The sequence below is a fragment of the Pseudophryne corroboree genome, chromosome 3 (assembly GCF_028390025.1).
Source record: "Pseudophryne corroboree isolate aPseCor3 chromosome 3, aPseCor3.hap2, whole genome shotgun sequence".
In the NCBI taxonomy this organism is placed as follows: Eukaryota; Metazoa; Chordata; class Amphibia; order Anura; family Myobatrachidae; genus Pseudophryne; species Pseudophryne corroboree.
In genome coordinates this window covers 486,501,016-486,516,484 of record NC_086446.1, presented here as the reverse complement: position 1 = coordinate 486,516,484, position 15,469 = coordinate 486,501,016, and the positions used below count along the sequence as shown (strand labels likewise).

At 44.3% G+C, this 15,469-nt stretch overlaps 1 protein-coding gene across 8 annotated transcripts in view; it reads right to left on the bottom strand.

Moving 5' to 3' along the window:
- The window catches only part of RHBDL3 (rhomboid like 3), a 146,541-nt gene that overhangs the window by 36,445 nt on the left and 94,627 nt on the right, over window positions 1–15,469 (bottom strand). For all 8 annotated transcript variants that reach the window (XM_063960899.1, XM_063960895.1, XM_063960892.1 and 5 more), the window contains one exon: window positions 9,162–9,320. In XM_063960899.1, coding sequence (XP_063816969.1) covers window positions 9,162–9,320 — 159 coding nt within the window. The remainder of the gene's footprint in view (window positions 1–9,161; window positions 9,321–15,469) is intronic.

Sequence of the window (15,469 nt, the reverse complement as noted above, 5' to 3'; positions counted from 1 at the left end):
TAAAATATTGTCCGGTGTGCCGCGAGTAAAAAAAGGTTGAAAATCACTGCCATAGAGGTTAAACCTGTAGAGACTATGGACCCTGAAGAATAAACTGTGGAGGGTATGTCAGGGTCATCCTCAACAGCTGGGGCCTTAGGGAAAAATTATATTTACCATGGCAAGACGGGACACCCCTCTTTTGAAATATGAGGTGCCCACATAAAAGAGAGAGATGTACTAAGCTTTGATGAGTGATAAAAGGGAGAAAGATAAAGTACCAATCAATTAGCTTCTAATTATAGGGCCCCTCAGTGCTTACTGTCTGGCGATCATTAGACAAAATTACCCTGCACTACGGAAAACATACATTTTCTGTGTATTGGTGGGACAATTGCACCTGTACACATAAGGGTCCCTTAGCAGCTATTGGCTCGTGATCACCTATGCTACAGTGTACAGAAAAATGTTGGTTTCCATAGATGGGATAGGGCACATTGTGCCCTAACTCTCCTTACTGGCACACACATGAAGGCACCTTTTTTTCAGAAGTGTCTCTTCTTTCATAAAATGTACCCCTTACTAGTTCTTAGGAGATTACTAGACAATGACTTAAACTGCATTCACACACACATACAAAATTACACACATGGGGGATCTAAAGCCTAGATCTCCCACACATTCTATTAAAACAAAAAAATGGTTCCTTAAGATAATCAAAAATAGAGAATGAAATATATATATATTCAAATGTAAGGATTTCTGTGAATAACCACACATAAAATTCTGTTGATTGCAATTTTTGAAAGGTAAATTAACACTGAAGCAAGAACCCATTAAGTATTTATTTGTTTTCGTTCCCTTTCTTGAAATTTTAATAGAAAAACACTTTTTTGGCCATTTTTCTTAAATTTTATTTGACGCGTTAGAATGAGTAAAAATACTAATGATATTTTCAGAAAATATAAAGAGGGGTATCCAATTAGCCCCTATAACGTGATCCACGATCGCGGCTAATGTTATCGCACTTATCTCCCAAAAAATCGGCTTATCGCAGCCTGCGCACTCCCGTTTATCACACCTATCCTATTCTAAAATGGCGATAACAGGAATTGCACAATAATTCTAGCCGGCAAAAGCAGAGATAAGTATAGTAGAAACTGGGGAAATCTGCCTGTACCCCAACAAAAGACAAACTAGCATAGGAAAACATTATAGAAGTCTATTAGTGGCCACATTATAACGGTTTGGTGTCTTTAATTTGGGTCAAATGGCTGTTATATGCATTTTAAACATTTTTTTTAGAAAGCTATTTTTTTTCCAGCAAAATAAGTGCTCTCATTAAATTGAGGTACATAATAGTGGGTATAAGTATATATTTGGGTCATTTTAGGGGATTTTAGAAAAAAAAGGAAACGGACCGATTACTCCCACCTGCAAGTGTAAAAACACTTCTCCCACTCATAAAGCACCCCAATATACCTGTCCCATACCTTGTACCCCAATAGCTTAAAATACGGATTTTGCACTACTTATCACCATCTCTGAGATGGTGAATATAGGCCCTCATTCCGAGTTGATCGCTCGCAAGGCGAATTTAGCAGAGTTGCTCACGCTAAGCCTACGCCTACTGGGAGTGTATCTTAGCTTCTTAAAATTGCGACCGATGTATTCGCAATATTGAGATTACAAACTACTTAGCAGTTTCAGAGTAGCTTCAGACTTACTCGGCATCTGCGATCAGTTCAGTGCTTGTCGTTCCTGGTTTGACGTCATAAACACACCCAGCGTTCGCCCAGACACTCCCCCGTTTCTCCGGCCACTCCTGCGTTTTTTCCGGAAACTGTAGCGTTTTTATCCACACGCCCCTAAAACGCAGTGTTTCCGCCCAGTAACACCCATTTCCTGTCAATCACACTACGATCGCCGGAGCGAAGAAAAAGCCGTGAGTAAAAATACTATCTTCATTGTAAAATTACTTGGCGCAGTCGCAGTGCGAATATTGCGCATGCGTACTAAGCGGAATTTCACTGCGATGCGATGAAAATTACCGAGCGAACGACTCGGAATGAGGGCCATAAATCTCAGCAGTGAAGGTGTTAGAGTACATTTTCATACTCTTAATTCCTTATTTGTCTACAGATTAAATAAGAAAGTAACACAAATGCTGCTTGCATATTTACCCTGTGTGCTGAGAAAACTCTAAAGGTGCATACACACTTATCGATACAGTAAACAATATTGCTAATTTTCCCCCTCTTGAGCGATATCATTTACCAATTTACAATGTGTATCAGAGTGCATAAAATAAAGTGCTTTAAAATCCACTGTGTGTCCCGCTGTGTTTTTATATAGATTTTATTCGTATAATACGTTTTTCAAGTAGAATCTACTTTGTGTATGTGTGTGTGTTATGTGTTAGCTATAGATTTTATATATGCTACTGCTACTTTCTGTAGCTGAATTAACAGCATTATTGTAAACCTGTGAGCACTGAGGGGGCCGGGGGAATCAATTCTCCCCAGATTGTTATATTTGGTTTCTATGGGGGTTTCTGATCATTCAGATCTGATCGCTGCTGTGCGTTTTCGCACAGTGGGCAATCTGGTAGTAACTGCGCTTGCATATGCACCGCAATGCGCACACACATCAGACGACAACGGGCATCGCTGGTCAGCGGCAGGATTGGCGTTCGCAAGGTGACTGACAGGAAGAGGCCGTTTGTGGGTGGCAACTGAGCGGTTACTGGGATTGTTTGGAAAAACGCAGGCGTGCCCAAGCGTTTTCAGGGAGGGTGTCTGACGTCAGCTCCGGCCCCAATCAGCCTGTTGTGTTCACCGTTAGGAGTAAGTCCTGGGCTACGCAGACACTGCACACATTGAATTTTAGCAGCTCGGTGTACACATAGCATCGCACACTTGCACTGCGAAAATACACTCCAACCTTTAGGCGGTGACTATCTGAACGCAGGACAGCAAAAATCGCAGCCCAGCAATCAGATCTGAATGACCTCCTATGTTATTCTTATTGGCTGTTATTGGCTGCACCACCACAGAAAAAAAAAAATACTATACACACTATACATGGGCTCTTACTGCATTGTTATTATAAATCAAACTAGGGTAGAAGTCATCCTATCTTTTGATGTACCAAGCCTTATAGGCTGGAGCGTCAGGCCACCAATCAACCGTATTAATAGCTTTGCTTACATCCGCATGTAAGTGAGTATGGCCAGAAAGAGGCCAAATCTCAAAGCACCTAGATAAAGGGGAAGATTTATCAAATCTTGGATAGAGAAAGTGCCAAGTACCAACCAATCCACTTCTAGCTGTCATTTTTCTTGCAAAATCTGTAAAATGACAGAAGCTGATTGGTTGTTACTTTATATACTGTATATCTGTTTTATCTCTTTCCGTGGTTTGATAAATCTCCCCCAAAATGTTGGACACAATTCAAAATGTGTAGCACAAACCTAACACCGCTCATTCCTCAGCAAACACCATCTGAACAGTGAAGTATGTGGGTGGAAGTATGCTTTTCCTCATTGGGGAATTGGGCATCTTCTTAAAACTGAGGGACTGATGAGATACTGCAAGACAACCTGCATCAGTCTGCCAGAAAACTAAAGCGTGGGAGAAAGTTCACCTCTCAGCAGGTCAATAATCCCAGGCACAAGGCCAAAGCAACAATGGTGATTGGTGTGGTTAAACAACAAAAAGGTTTTATTCTAAAACTGTTATTCTAATTGAGCATATTTAGCATTATATCAGCCATCCAACCAACACGTTCAAATCTGCAAGGAATACTGTGCACTCCCAAACAGTGTGGAAATGTGGTAGAAACTTACTCTAACAAACAGTGCCGGCGCAACCCACTCAGCAAGGGTATGCAAAGCAGGGAGGCGCCAGGCTGGTGGAAAGGTGCTCTCTCCACTCTGAATCCCTGCTGTTGCTGCCGGCAGCTGCTGTGTCTAACTGTATGAAACACAGCAGTGGCACCGGCAGCGTGGAGCGCGGCTCCTCACTGGGAAGTAGCAGGGTGGTGGGGCTCCCACACACAGCCATGCTCGCTCCGTGTGACCCGGACCTGCTAAACAATGACACCTGGCCAAGCACACCTGACCCTCCGCAAGTGTACAGCCACGCGGATCCAGTAGGTCTGATGGTAGTGACAAGAGAGGAGGGCATATGAGAGAGGGAAGGCTGGAGAGGTGACAAGAGGGGAGGACATGAGAGGAAGGGAGAGCAGGAGAAAGGTCAGGAGGGGAGGGCATGAGAGGGAGGAAGGGCTGGATAAGTGACAGGAGGGGAGGGCAGTAGAGGTTACAGGGGGACAGGAGGGGTGAGCAAGAGAGGTGACAGGAGGGGAAGCTCAGTAGAGGTTACAGGGGGGACAGGACTGGAGAGCAGTAGTTGTGACAGGAGGGGAGGGCAGGAGAGGTGACAGGAGGTGAGAGCAGGTGAAGTGTGACAGGAGGGGCAGGATAAGTGATATGGGCCAGGAGAGGTTACAGGAGGAGGGACAAAAGAAATTACAGGAGGGGGAGCAGGAGTAGCTACAGAAGGAGGGGCAGGAGAGGTGACAGGAAGGAAGAGCAGAATAAGTGACAGGGAGAGGCAGCATCTGTCCTGTCACAGAAGGGGACAGGTGAAGGGTGGGAGAGGTGACAGGTGGGGAGGGATGGAAAGGTTTCAGGAGCAGGGGAAGAGGTGACAGAAGGGGAGAGCAGGAGCCAGGTGTACTGTAGAATGGCAGAAAGAAGTATTCCAGTAATATTCTGGTAAATGGCAACCAGGGCCAGCGTAACCCGCTCAGCTGGGATGGAGAGGCACTCTTCCCGTTCTGCTAGCCTGCTGTTGTTGCTGGCTGCAGCTGCACCTGTCAAAACTGTATGACAGGCAGTGGCACCAGTAGCGCGAAATGCGGCTCCCTGTGTCAGGCCCCTCCTTCTCTCCTCTCCGCTGCACCCATCAAGATGTATGACAGGGAGTGGTGCCCGCAGCTTTAAGCTGCGGATCTTCCGTCTCCAATCCACCCGTGTAAGTACCACACTCCTCCATCTCTCCCCTCCTTTGGGCAATATGTGTATAAGCGGCACTACTACTGTTAGCATTATGTTTATAAGCAGCACTACTACTGTTGGCATTGTGTATAAGCGGCACTACTACTGTTGGCATTATGTTTATAAGCAGCACTACTACTGTTGGCATTGCATATAAGGGGCAATACCACTGTGGGCATTATGTGTATATGGGGTACTACTACTGTGGGCACTGTGTATAAGGGGCACTACTGTGGACATTGTGTATAAGGGGAACTAATGTGGGCATTGTGTATAAGGGGCACTACTGTGGGCATTTTGTATAAGGGGCACTACTGTGGGCATTGTATATGAGAGGCACTAATGTGTAGCGTAACATGAATAAGGGACACTACTGTGTGTCGTAATGTGAATTAGGGACACTACTGTGCTGTGTAATATAAATCAGGCACTACGGCCCTCATTCCGAGTTGTCCGCTCGTTCTTTTTCTTCGCGTCGGTGCGATAAGTCGCAAACTGCGCATGCGCAATGTTCGCAGTGCGTCTGCGCCAAGTAAATTAGCACAAAAGTTTGGTATTTTACTCACAGCGTAACGAAGAATTTTCATCGTTCTGGTAATCGGAGTGTGATTGACAGGAAGTGGGTGTTTCTGGGCGGAAACTGACCGTTTTATGGGTGTGTGTGAAAAAATGCTGGCGTTTCTGGAAAAAACGCGGGAGTGGCTGGAGAAACGGGGGAGTGTCTGGGCGAACGCTGGGTGTGTTTGTGACGTCAAACCCGGAACGAAACTGACTGAACTGATCGCAGTGGCAGAGTAAGTCTCGAGCTACTCGGAAACTGCTAAGAAATTTCTAATCGCTATTCTATTTGCAATTCTGCAAACCTTTCGTTCGCAATTCTGCACAGCTAATATTCACTCCCAGTAGGCGGCGGCTTAGCGTGTGCAAAGCTGCTAAAAGCAGCTAGCGAGCGAACAACTCGGAATGAGGGCCTACGTGCGGTGAAATGATTGTGCTACTGTGTGGCGTAATTTGAAATGCAGGTACTATTGTGTGGCCACGCCCCTTTCTTGTGAGAACAAACACCTTTTTGGGAATGCTTTTGGTGCACGCTGTAAGGTATGAGGGAAGGCGCAAATTTATAGTTTGCAGGGGGAAACCAAATACCCTAGCACCGGCCCTGCAAACAGACTTATGTTACTGCAGCAAAAAGATGATCCGGTTAGGATCCCAGCAGTCGGAATCCCGACGCCAGGATCCCGACACTGCTCAGTATACCTACGCCGGGGCTCCAACATGGATCGCGATGCCCGCGCCGGAATCCTGAATCCCGGGATCCCAAACATGAGTATGCTGGGGGTTCTGCTGAGGGTAAGGCCACGCGGTGGGGGAGGGTCGGAGGAGGTTAGGTTTAGGCTGCGGAGGGAGGGTTAGGCTGCGGGGAGTCAGGGATAGGGTTATGCACCACCGGGGAGGGTTACGTTTAGGCTGCAATAGTGGGAGGTTTAGGTTTAAACTGCATGGAGGCGGGTTAGGGTAAGGCACCACCAGGGATGTTAGGGTCAGGCTGCGGGTAGGGAAGGTTAGGGGTGTTGGGGATTAGGGTTTAGGTACTTAGGTATCGGGATCCTGAGCGTTGGGATGCAGTTGACAGTATTCTGACCACTGGCATCCCAAGTACTGGGATCCAGATACCATCCCAAGTACCGGGATCCAGATACCATCCCATCCTATCAGATCTCATCTGCAGGAGTTGTATACTTCTGAAAGCAGTATTTTCCATTCTTGTATTGAAAACATATAGTGCCTGATTTAGAGTCGGACACTATGCCCATATGCAGGCAAACGGTTGCTGCTTTTTCCTCTGCACATACATCGGAGTCTCACCACGCATGCATAGCAATTTTGTAAGTACAGAGTAGCAATGCAGATTTGGACGTACAGGTGTGTTCATAGCTGGTGACTGGGAGATAACAGGAGAGTTGCTAAAAATGAATAGAGATGTTACATTTTATGGGAGGGCGCAGGTGTGTCGCTTAAAGCAGCTGCAGACAAAGAACCACTCACATAGGAGGCCATACTCAGATGGAGAAACTGCTCCTGCCATAGGGATGCTACAAGTGTCAATGCTGTGACCAATGATGCATCTAACGACGCACCAGATGGTAATGCAGCGCCTATAGATGCGGCAAGTGGGCGCCTTAGTACTTACACAATTGGTCGACAGATATACACCAGGGAATGGCTTAGCATAAAGACACAGACGCAACTGTGCCAAAAGACGCTCTGCATCCGACTCTGAATCAGGCCCATAATGGATTATGAGTTTGAAAATGACTTTAAAAGCCTTCAGGTTCAAAATAATACTGTCTGGAGCAATCTATGTAAATGTAATTTGTAACATAAACAAATTTGCTTTCAAGGGGTTGGATTCTCTTACAAGCGCTACATTACTGAAACCCCAACTCTACTGCCCTTTGTGACTTGTACCTGCAAACATAGCAGTGCATTACCTTCTGCTACCCTATTTCCATGTACATGCCCATATACATGCACGCGCCCCACAGGAAGCTGACTGCGGGGACAAATAGTCGCAGTCTGGATGAGGATGGCTACATATGTGGGCTCTCAGTAATTTTTACTTATTTTGGGAGTCTCTGAACAGTCTTAAAGGAAGATATATCCAAAGCAACCAATCAGCTTTAATTTTATAGACTGTGCTAGATAAATGACTATTAGAATCTGACTGGTTTCTTTGAGAAACTTACCCACCTTGTATCTCTACAAGAATTGGTATATATCCCCCTAAAAGATCTGACAGCTATGCATTTATTCAAGAAAACAATAGATGACAAAATGATCTGTCTACTGGTTCAACTGAATCTGTGTGAGGTTTCAGGGTGGAAGATCACAGTTGTGTCTTGATAGATTTAGAGCTTGAAATAGGTTTAGAGGATTAGTATTAGGTCTAGTTTTCATTCTTGACGTAGGTTAAGATTTAGAATGTGGGTTAATGTCAGGGCTGTGGAAAGATAGGGAATAAGACTATTAGTTGAAGATTGAACTTTGTAAGTTTTATTTTGCACAGTAAAATTTACCATTACTTTGCTCACACAACTTGAAAGTGTAGACCTAAAGATTGAACTGGGCATACTGTCATCCTATAGCGCTATGATGCTGAGGGAAAACCTCTTTTAGGGAAATCTAATGATGACCCTGTGCTCTTTTTAGCCATTTATTACAATGGCCCTGACTGCTTCCCAGGTCCACATCACCCACTAGCCAACCTGGTAGATCCTGGGGGCATGGCTTTGGTGATATAGAGGGGTAGGCATGAAGGATCTGTAGCCCTGGTTCGTGATTCTCTTGGCCAGCCTCTGAACAACCCTTCCCCAGCACAGCTACAGTACCTATAAGCTGCGCCAAGGATCAGTGATTGATTCATCCTAGACTCTTCCCACCCATAGCCCACTCCAGTCCTCCTGCAGGGTGGATAGCAATGGGTGAAGGACTGGAGATAGGGACACTCATTGCTATCCACTCTGCACATGTGATTGGTCACCTTTCAAGGACCAGTAAGTGTCTTGGGGGTGGATAAATGTTATGTGATACAGTTTTAACATTATGCAGGAGTGAGTAAATAAACCTGGGGATTAATGGAAGTGTATATAATGGGGGGACATTTACTAAGCAGTGATAAGAGCGGAGAAGTGAGCCAGTGGATAAATTTCGCCATCAACCAATCAGCAGCTCTGTATCATTTTATAGTATGCAAATTATAGATGTTACTTCAGTGCTGATTGGTTGCCATGGGCAACTTCTCCACTGGCTCACTTCTCCACTCTTGTCACTGCTTAGTAAATGTACCCCTAAGTTCCATATGAAAAGCATATTAGCATGGATGGATTATAAGGCAGTGGATAGACAAAACAGTAACATGCCTCGGCCCCATGTAGTCATAATCTGGCTTGCTCCTGCCCCATAGTTATATATTAAAACATTTTCATGCTTTAAAAAAAAAAAAAAATGTTCAACAAAAATGTACAAAGTGTACAAGGTCTCAGCACCTCTTGGTATAATATCAATCTATATTGTGTTTGGATATTCGGCCAAACAACTGAACCTTTTGCTGGCTACTCACTAGATTCAAAACATCCTGATAGCATATCTTCCCATCAGCATTGCTGTCCGCTAGGGCCAGAAGGACGTCCAGTTTGTGAGGATCCAGCTCGGAGCTGTGGTTTTGTAGCAGGGTCCAGAACTGCTGGGTGCTGATATATCCACTGCTCTCAGAATCAAACTGAAGGGAAAAAAAAACAGAACAGGACTTTTATTCCCATAGTTCTTCATCATGTGCGTTCCAGGGTTCCCCTGGCATGTGAGGTGAAATGTGCTGTGGGCAGATAATAAATCAGCAAACTTATTCAGCAGTTTATTTACCATACATTTATACAGAAGATAATCAAATACCAAAGTGGGGCACCTAGGGGCTGATTCATAGCTGGGAGCAAGGCAAAAAAAAAAGCACATTTTCACCTTGGTAAAACCAAGTTGCACTGCAGGTAGGGCAGATTTATAATGTGCGCACAAATGTAGTGTTGGGCAGGGTGGGTTCTAGCTGAACTCTGAATTGCAGTGTAAAAATAAAGCTAGTTATTATTGGTGAGCTATATGCTAAAAAAGCAGAGAGTACTTATCCTGTGTATAAAATAAATAAATGTGTGCGCCCTTGCATTGGCATTGCAACACGGCTTGTCCAAGTGCAAAGTTGCCTTTTTTTTGGTCTTAATCAGCCCCTTAGTACAGTGGTTCTCAAACTGAGTATCGTGGCACCCTGGGGTGCCTCAAGGCACTTGCAGGGGTGACTTGGATTGGTGGTCCAGGACCAATTCAAACTATTTATGGTCAATGTAAATCGGCAAACCCAGTGCTGGTGCCTGTAAATCATAAAATATGTGGACAAACAGAAGCAAATCTTGTCCCGCACCACACAACTGAATCTAAGGCTTACATATTTACTTAATTTAAGATTTCTTACTAACTTTCTCAATAAGAAACTTTTGGCTTAGGGGTGCCGTAATAAACAATTTTGATACTCTAAGTGCGCCATGATTTAAAAATGTTTGGGAACCACTGCCTTAGTACTGTATATATTAGAGAAGGACACAGAAGCAAAACACATTTGATACATATAATCATAAACCATGACACAATAACATTAACATACACAATAACGGCACACAACAAACATGACAGATGACATCATTTCAGACACTTCGGGAGCCACTGGGGAAGCTTTTCTGCATCACTTGTAATAGATAACACTTTGCATCATTGTAATGACTGATGGGTTTCGGGCACTGTAAATAAGGGAGACTGGGACCTAGTTTTGTAAATCTGGGAAAAGATGGACATGGGTGGGTGCTGGAAAAAAAATCACTAAACACTAATACAGCACATAGATCCCACGGCATAGCTGCGTGTGAGACACACAGCATCAGAAATGTATTGGGAATGGGTTGCATTGGGAATATGCTGAGCCTTCCTGGGCATCAGCTAATCAGACGCACAGATATGCTGCATCTTATGAGCTTGTTATGAGAGTGTCACAGGCAGGTAGCCTAAGTGGTTGCGTACACAGATGCTTAAAACTCCTTACTCAGGCAGAAAATCTGCACCTACCTTAGGGCAGGTACAAGTTTTGAGGATGCGTACCTACCTAAAGATGCTCTAATTAAGCGTATTTGTCCTTGTACAGTCGGACGCACAGTTGTACACCAGAGGAAGAACTGATACTAGAATTAGCATATAGTCGCATACACCAATATGGGCCTGATTCAGAGTTGTACACAAACCTCATGGTTTAAGTAGAACTCTTATGGCAGGAGGACTGTGCATGTGCAGAACGGGTCCTGCATAGTCGCACACAGTGCCTCCAGTTTGGCAGCTTGATTAACAGACTGCGCCAATTTAGGGGCTGGGAGGGGGTGGCAGCGGGCAGCTTTCCTGGTAACTACGGCGTTTCATCCCCGTTGTCTGCGAGTGCCTGCATCTTCTGACAAAGCTTTACTGACCTTGGCTACCGATCTAAGATGGCCATCTGTGTAACCTGATGGGCAATGTTCTCGCAAGTGATCCAATGGCTGCGTTGCAGCTGCTACTGCTTTGCATTCATCTCTGAATCAGGCCTTATGGTAAAAGGCCGCTCATAGGTGGTGAGTTTCTTCAGTATCAACTTAAAAATGAAGACTATAACCCTTGCTGTGTGTGGGATGCTTAGGATTGCTGATCAGACATATCCCTGGGCAGCTCCTGAAGAAATATGGCATTACTCAGAGATTGCTAATTGTGGAAATGACATATTCCTTCAGCACCAGCCACAAAGGGTGATGACAGTGTGAAAACAAAAAGCACATGTGTAGCCTGATTGGACCAGGGAAGTGAACAGACAGAGGTGGAGCATGCACCATATAGAAATGTTCTGGTTTAAATACTCAAGGCAGTACCAGAGATTGCAGAACAGCCAAGACTAATCTCTGGTCATGGTGCTGCCACATCTTGGGTCACCTCAAGACTGCTAGCATAGCCATTGAGTTTATGATTGCATACACCCAAGCAGCGTAAACAGAAACCTGATGCCACACGCAGCCTAGCAGTGGACTAATTGGAAGCTAGTCACTTTGCCATCTTGAAAATGTCTCTGCTTGGGTTGTAGTTGGGAATAGAGTCCACAATATGCCACAACATTGTGTGTTAGGGAGGCCTGGTACTATGCAGGGTGTGGTTGGAAAGAATACAGGCCAGGTATTCGGTCTTGTCAGCTTGTTTTAAAAAGGTATCAGACAGAAGGAATAGGACTCCTGACAGCGAACTAGTCGCCCAGGTGATAGATACTGTTACTGTTTGTGGTCCTGGAACTTAGTGGTCACTGGAGAAGACCCCCTTTGTGATCTGCTATGTGACCGGTGAACTTTCACCCGGTGTATGTTATCCATGTCACAGTACTTTATATTTGCTACTCTCCTATCTTGGCGACAACATTTTGGGATCCTCCCAGAGCACCACTTTAAATGCAACAACGGACTAAAGACCCACAGATATGCTAAATAAATTGCAACAGGAGAGACTTATGTGAGATTACTTTCATGAACTTTTATCTGTAAGCTACTAATGTTTAATGAACTGAGCATGATATTGCTTTTATGGTTAAATAATGGAATTTTTATATATACATTTTTATATATATATATGCACAGATACATATGATTGAGTGACATGAGGAGTTAGTTACACCAATGGCTTGTCTTGTCAGGTAATGAAATTAAATTTTGCAGGGGCATCCCTTGCTTTGCAGGAGCACACAGCCTTTATATCCAGCAAAGGACCTCATTTTTTTATTAACTCTCCCGATGTCCCCTCAAACTCATAATTAAGAAAAAAAAACATACAGACACTTAAGTGATTTGTAGATAGATAGATAGATAGATAGATAGATAGATAGATAGATAGATAAAGGAGACAGTCCTAAAGACTTACATTAAAAACCTAATCACAGATTGCTTTTCCAGGATTAGTTCCAAAGCACCGTGCAGCGAGCATGCACCTGAAAATCATTAAGTAGATGCACTTGCGCATATAAAGAAAAATGCATGCACTTTTTGTAGTTTCTAAATAGAGATTCTCATCAGCTATAGGGTGAGGAGGCTTTCCTGCATGGCCACGGTCTTCAGGAGAAACATGTATAACTTGGGGTTCTAAGACAACCATGGCTGGCTTTTGCAGTTTGTGTCAGGTGGTAGAGGCTACTGTATACCTTTGAGTGTCATCAATGTTGTGTTTATATTATTTTGTTTATCACATTTTCTCTATTCGCGCTGCTATGAAATGTTTGATGCAAAGGTCTCTTCCTAGATCTCTATCAGAGGCACAAGGCTTTTCTTGTCTTTAGAACTCTATGAACTTCTCAGTTCTCTTCTTTGTGTGTCAGATAAGGGGCAGACTAGACGTACCAAGTGGTTCTTATTTGCCGTCACATCCTATGTTTCAGATCTCTAAAACTTCACAGGTCTCTTCTTTTTTTTTTTTTTTTAAAGAATATTTTATTGGGTGAATTAGAATTGAGTTACAACTCGTGAGAGAAAAAACAGTAGGCTTATTATAATATCTTAGCTAAATATCGTTATACTGTAACAAGCGTCTGCGGTCCAATATATATCATCGAAGATCAATAGGAGTGTAACTCATAACATTGAAATAAAATTTAACATTTTATATATATGAAGATGAATATACTGGTCATAAATCTGGTAGAAAAGATATATGTAGTAGATTGTAGGAAAGATGAAGGAGGAAAGTAGTATAGAACGTTAGGGATTATTTATGGGGGGGAGACAGGGAGGTAGTAAGGGTGCCGATAAAGAGAATAATAGAGAGAAAGGGGGAAAGAGAAAGGGTGATAAAGTGGGGGGGGGGGGAGGTAGGGTCGGGGATAGGATTCATAAAATCGAAGATGCAATCATATAATACAAGTAGTGGGGGGGGGGTTTGCCAGTCGGGGTGTAGCATCGTGCTAGGTGAATTCAGATGGTTTTTAGATGGTTGACAGGGGAGGTTCGGCGTTGTAGTAATCGGTCCAAGGTGACCAAACGCGGATAAATTGAGTCGGGGTGTCATGAAGGACTGAGGAGATTCATTCTAGTCTGTAAGTTGACCATATGGCGTTAATTGTAGCTGGGACGGGAGGGGGGGTTGTGGATTTCCAGTGCGATGCAATCTGACACTTCGCTGTGTTAAGTATGTGATTGATTAGTTTGAGCGTGGGACGTGGAAGGTTGGGGATTGGTCTGGCTAAGAGAGAATAAAAGGGTGAAGAGGGCATGTCAAAGTCAGTGATATGTTTAATTAGTTTGTGCATTTCCTTCCAGTATTGACTTATAACTGGACACGTCCACCAAACGTGTATTAAGGATCCTCTCTGGCCACATTGTCGCCAGCAAAGATCCGAGGCATCCGGGAAAATTGCACGGAGTCGGGTCGGCACTAAATACCATCTGGTATATAGTTTGTAAGCATTCTCTTTAATGCCCACTGAGATTGAGCATTTTGATATGGCCAGTTTAATTAGGGACCAGTCTTCGGGGGTGAGAACTTCCCCCGTGTCATTCTCCCATGCCAGTTCGTGGGATTCCTTAGTAGGTTGATTGTGTGATAGTAAGATCTGATAGATTGACGAGATAAGACCTTTAGATAGGTGGTGTGAGCGACACAGGGATTCGATAGCTGAGGTGGGTGTGACGGGGGTGCCTGGGGAAGGACGGTGGAGCGAGTGGTGGAAGTGTCGGATTTGTAAAAAAACTCTGTGGGGGAGGTTAAAGCGCGATTGTAGAGTAGCAAAGTCCGGGAAGGTATGTAGGGGAGCTAGATCCAATAGAAACAAAATATAGTGGGCAGTCCAATGTGGGAAATGACTGTGGTCTATACCAGGAGTGAAGATAGGATTGTTCCACAAGGGGACCAAGAGGGGGTGGGATGAGCGGAGTTGGTATAATCGTGTGCAGTAGTCCCATATGGATAGCGTGAATCGTGTTGTGGGGAGCATGGTTGAGGTTGGCGGGCGTTGTGTACGTAGGCACCATAAGAGGGTGGAAGGGGAGTATACCGATAATGTGTGAGCTTCTATATGTGTCCAGACTTTCTGGTTGGGCGGGGCGTGCCAGTGGATGCATGATGCTAGTTGGGTGGCTCGGTAGTATTTAATTAGATCAGGTATGCCTATACCTCCTGTGGATTGATGTTTGTGTAGTATTCGCATCTTGACTCTCGGTTTTTTGGTTGCCCATATGAAATTTGAAATGTTGCGCTGTAGATTTTTAAGGATTGACGTGGGGATGTGGATTGGGAGCGTCTGCCATAAATATAATAAGCGGGGTAGGACGTTCATTTTGATCGCCGCAGTACGTCCGAACCATGAGATATATTGTTTATTCCACGCTACTAGATCTGTTTTGATGGAGGCAAGTAGTCTTGGGAAGTTGGCTGCATATAATCGGGGATACGATTTTGTTAGATAGACTCCCAAGTATTTAAGCTTCTCAGGTTGCCAGCGGAACGGGAAGTTCATTTGAAGAAGTGTTAAGTCTGAGTGAGGGATGTTGATGTCTAATAATTCTGTTTTATCTGTGTTGATGTTATAATTTGAGTGTGAGCCATAAATGTGCGTCTCAGCAAATAAGGTTGGGAGAGAGTCAGTGGGGTTGGTCAGTGTCAATATTACATCATCCGCATACATTGCTATCTTGTGGTCTGAGTGACCTACTTCTATACCCGTGATATTGCTATTGAGCCTTATTCTGGCTGCGAGAGGTTCCATGACAAGGGCAAACAACAAGGGAGAGAGGGGGCATCCCTGTCGGGTGCCGTTTTTAATTTGGAAGGGCTCAGACGCGAGGC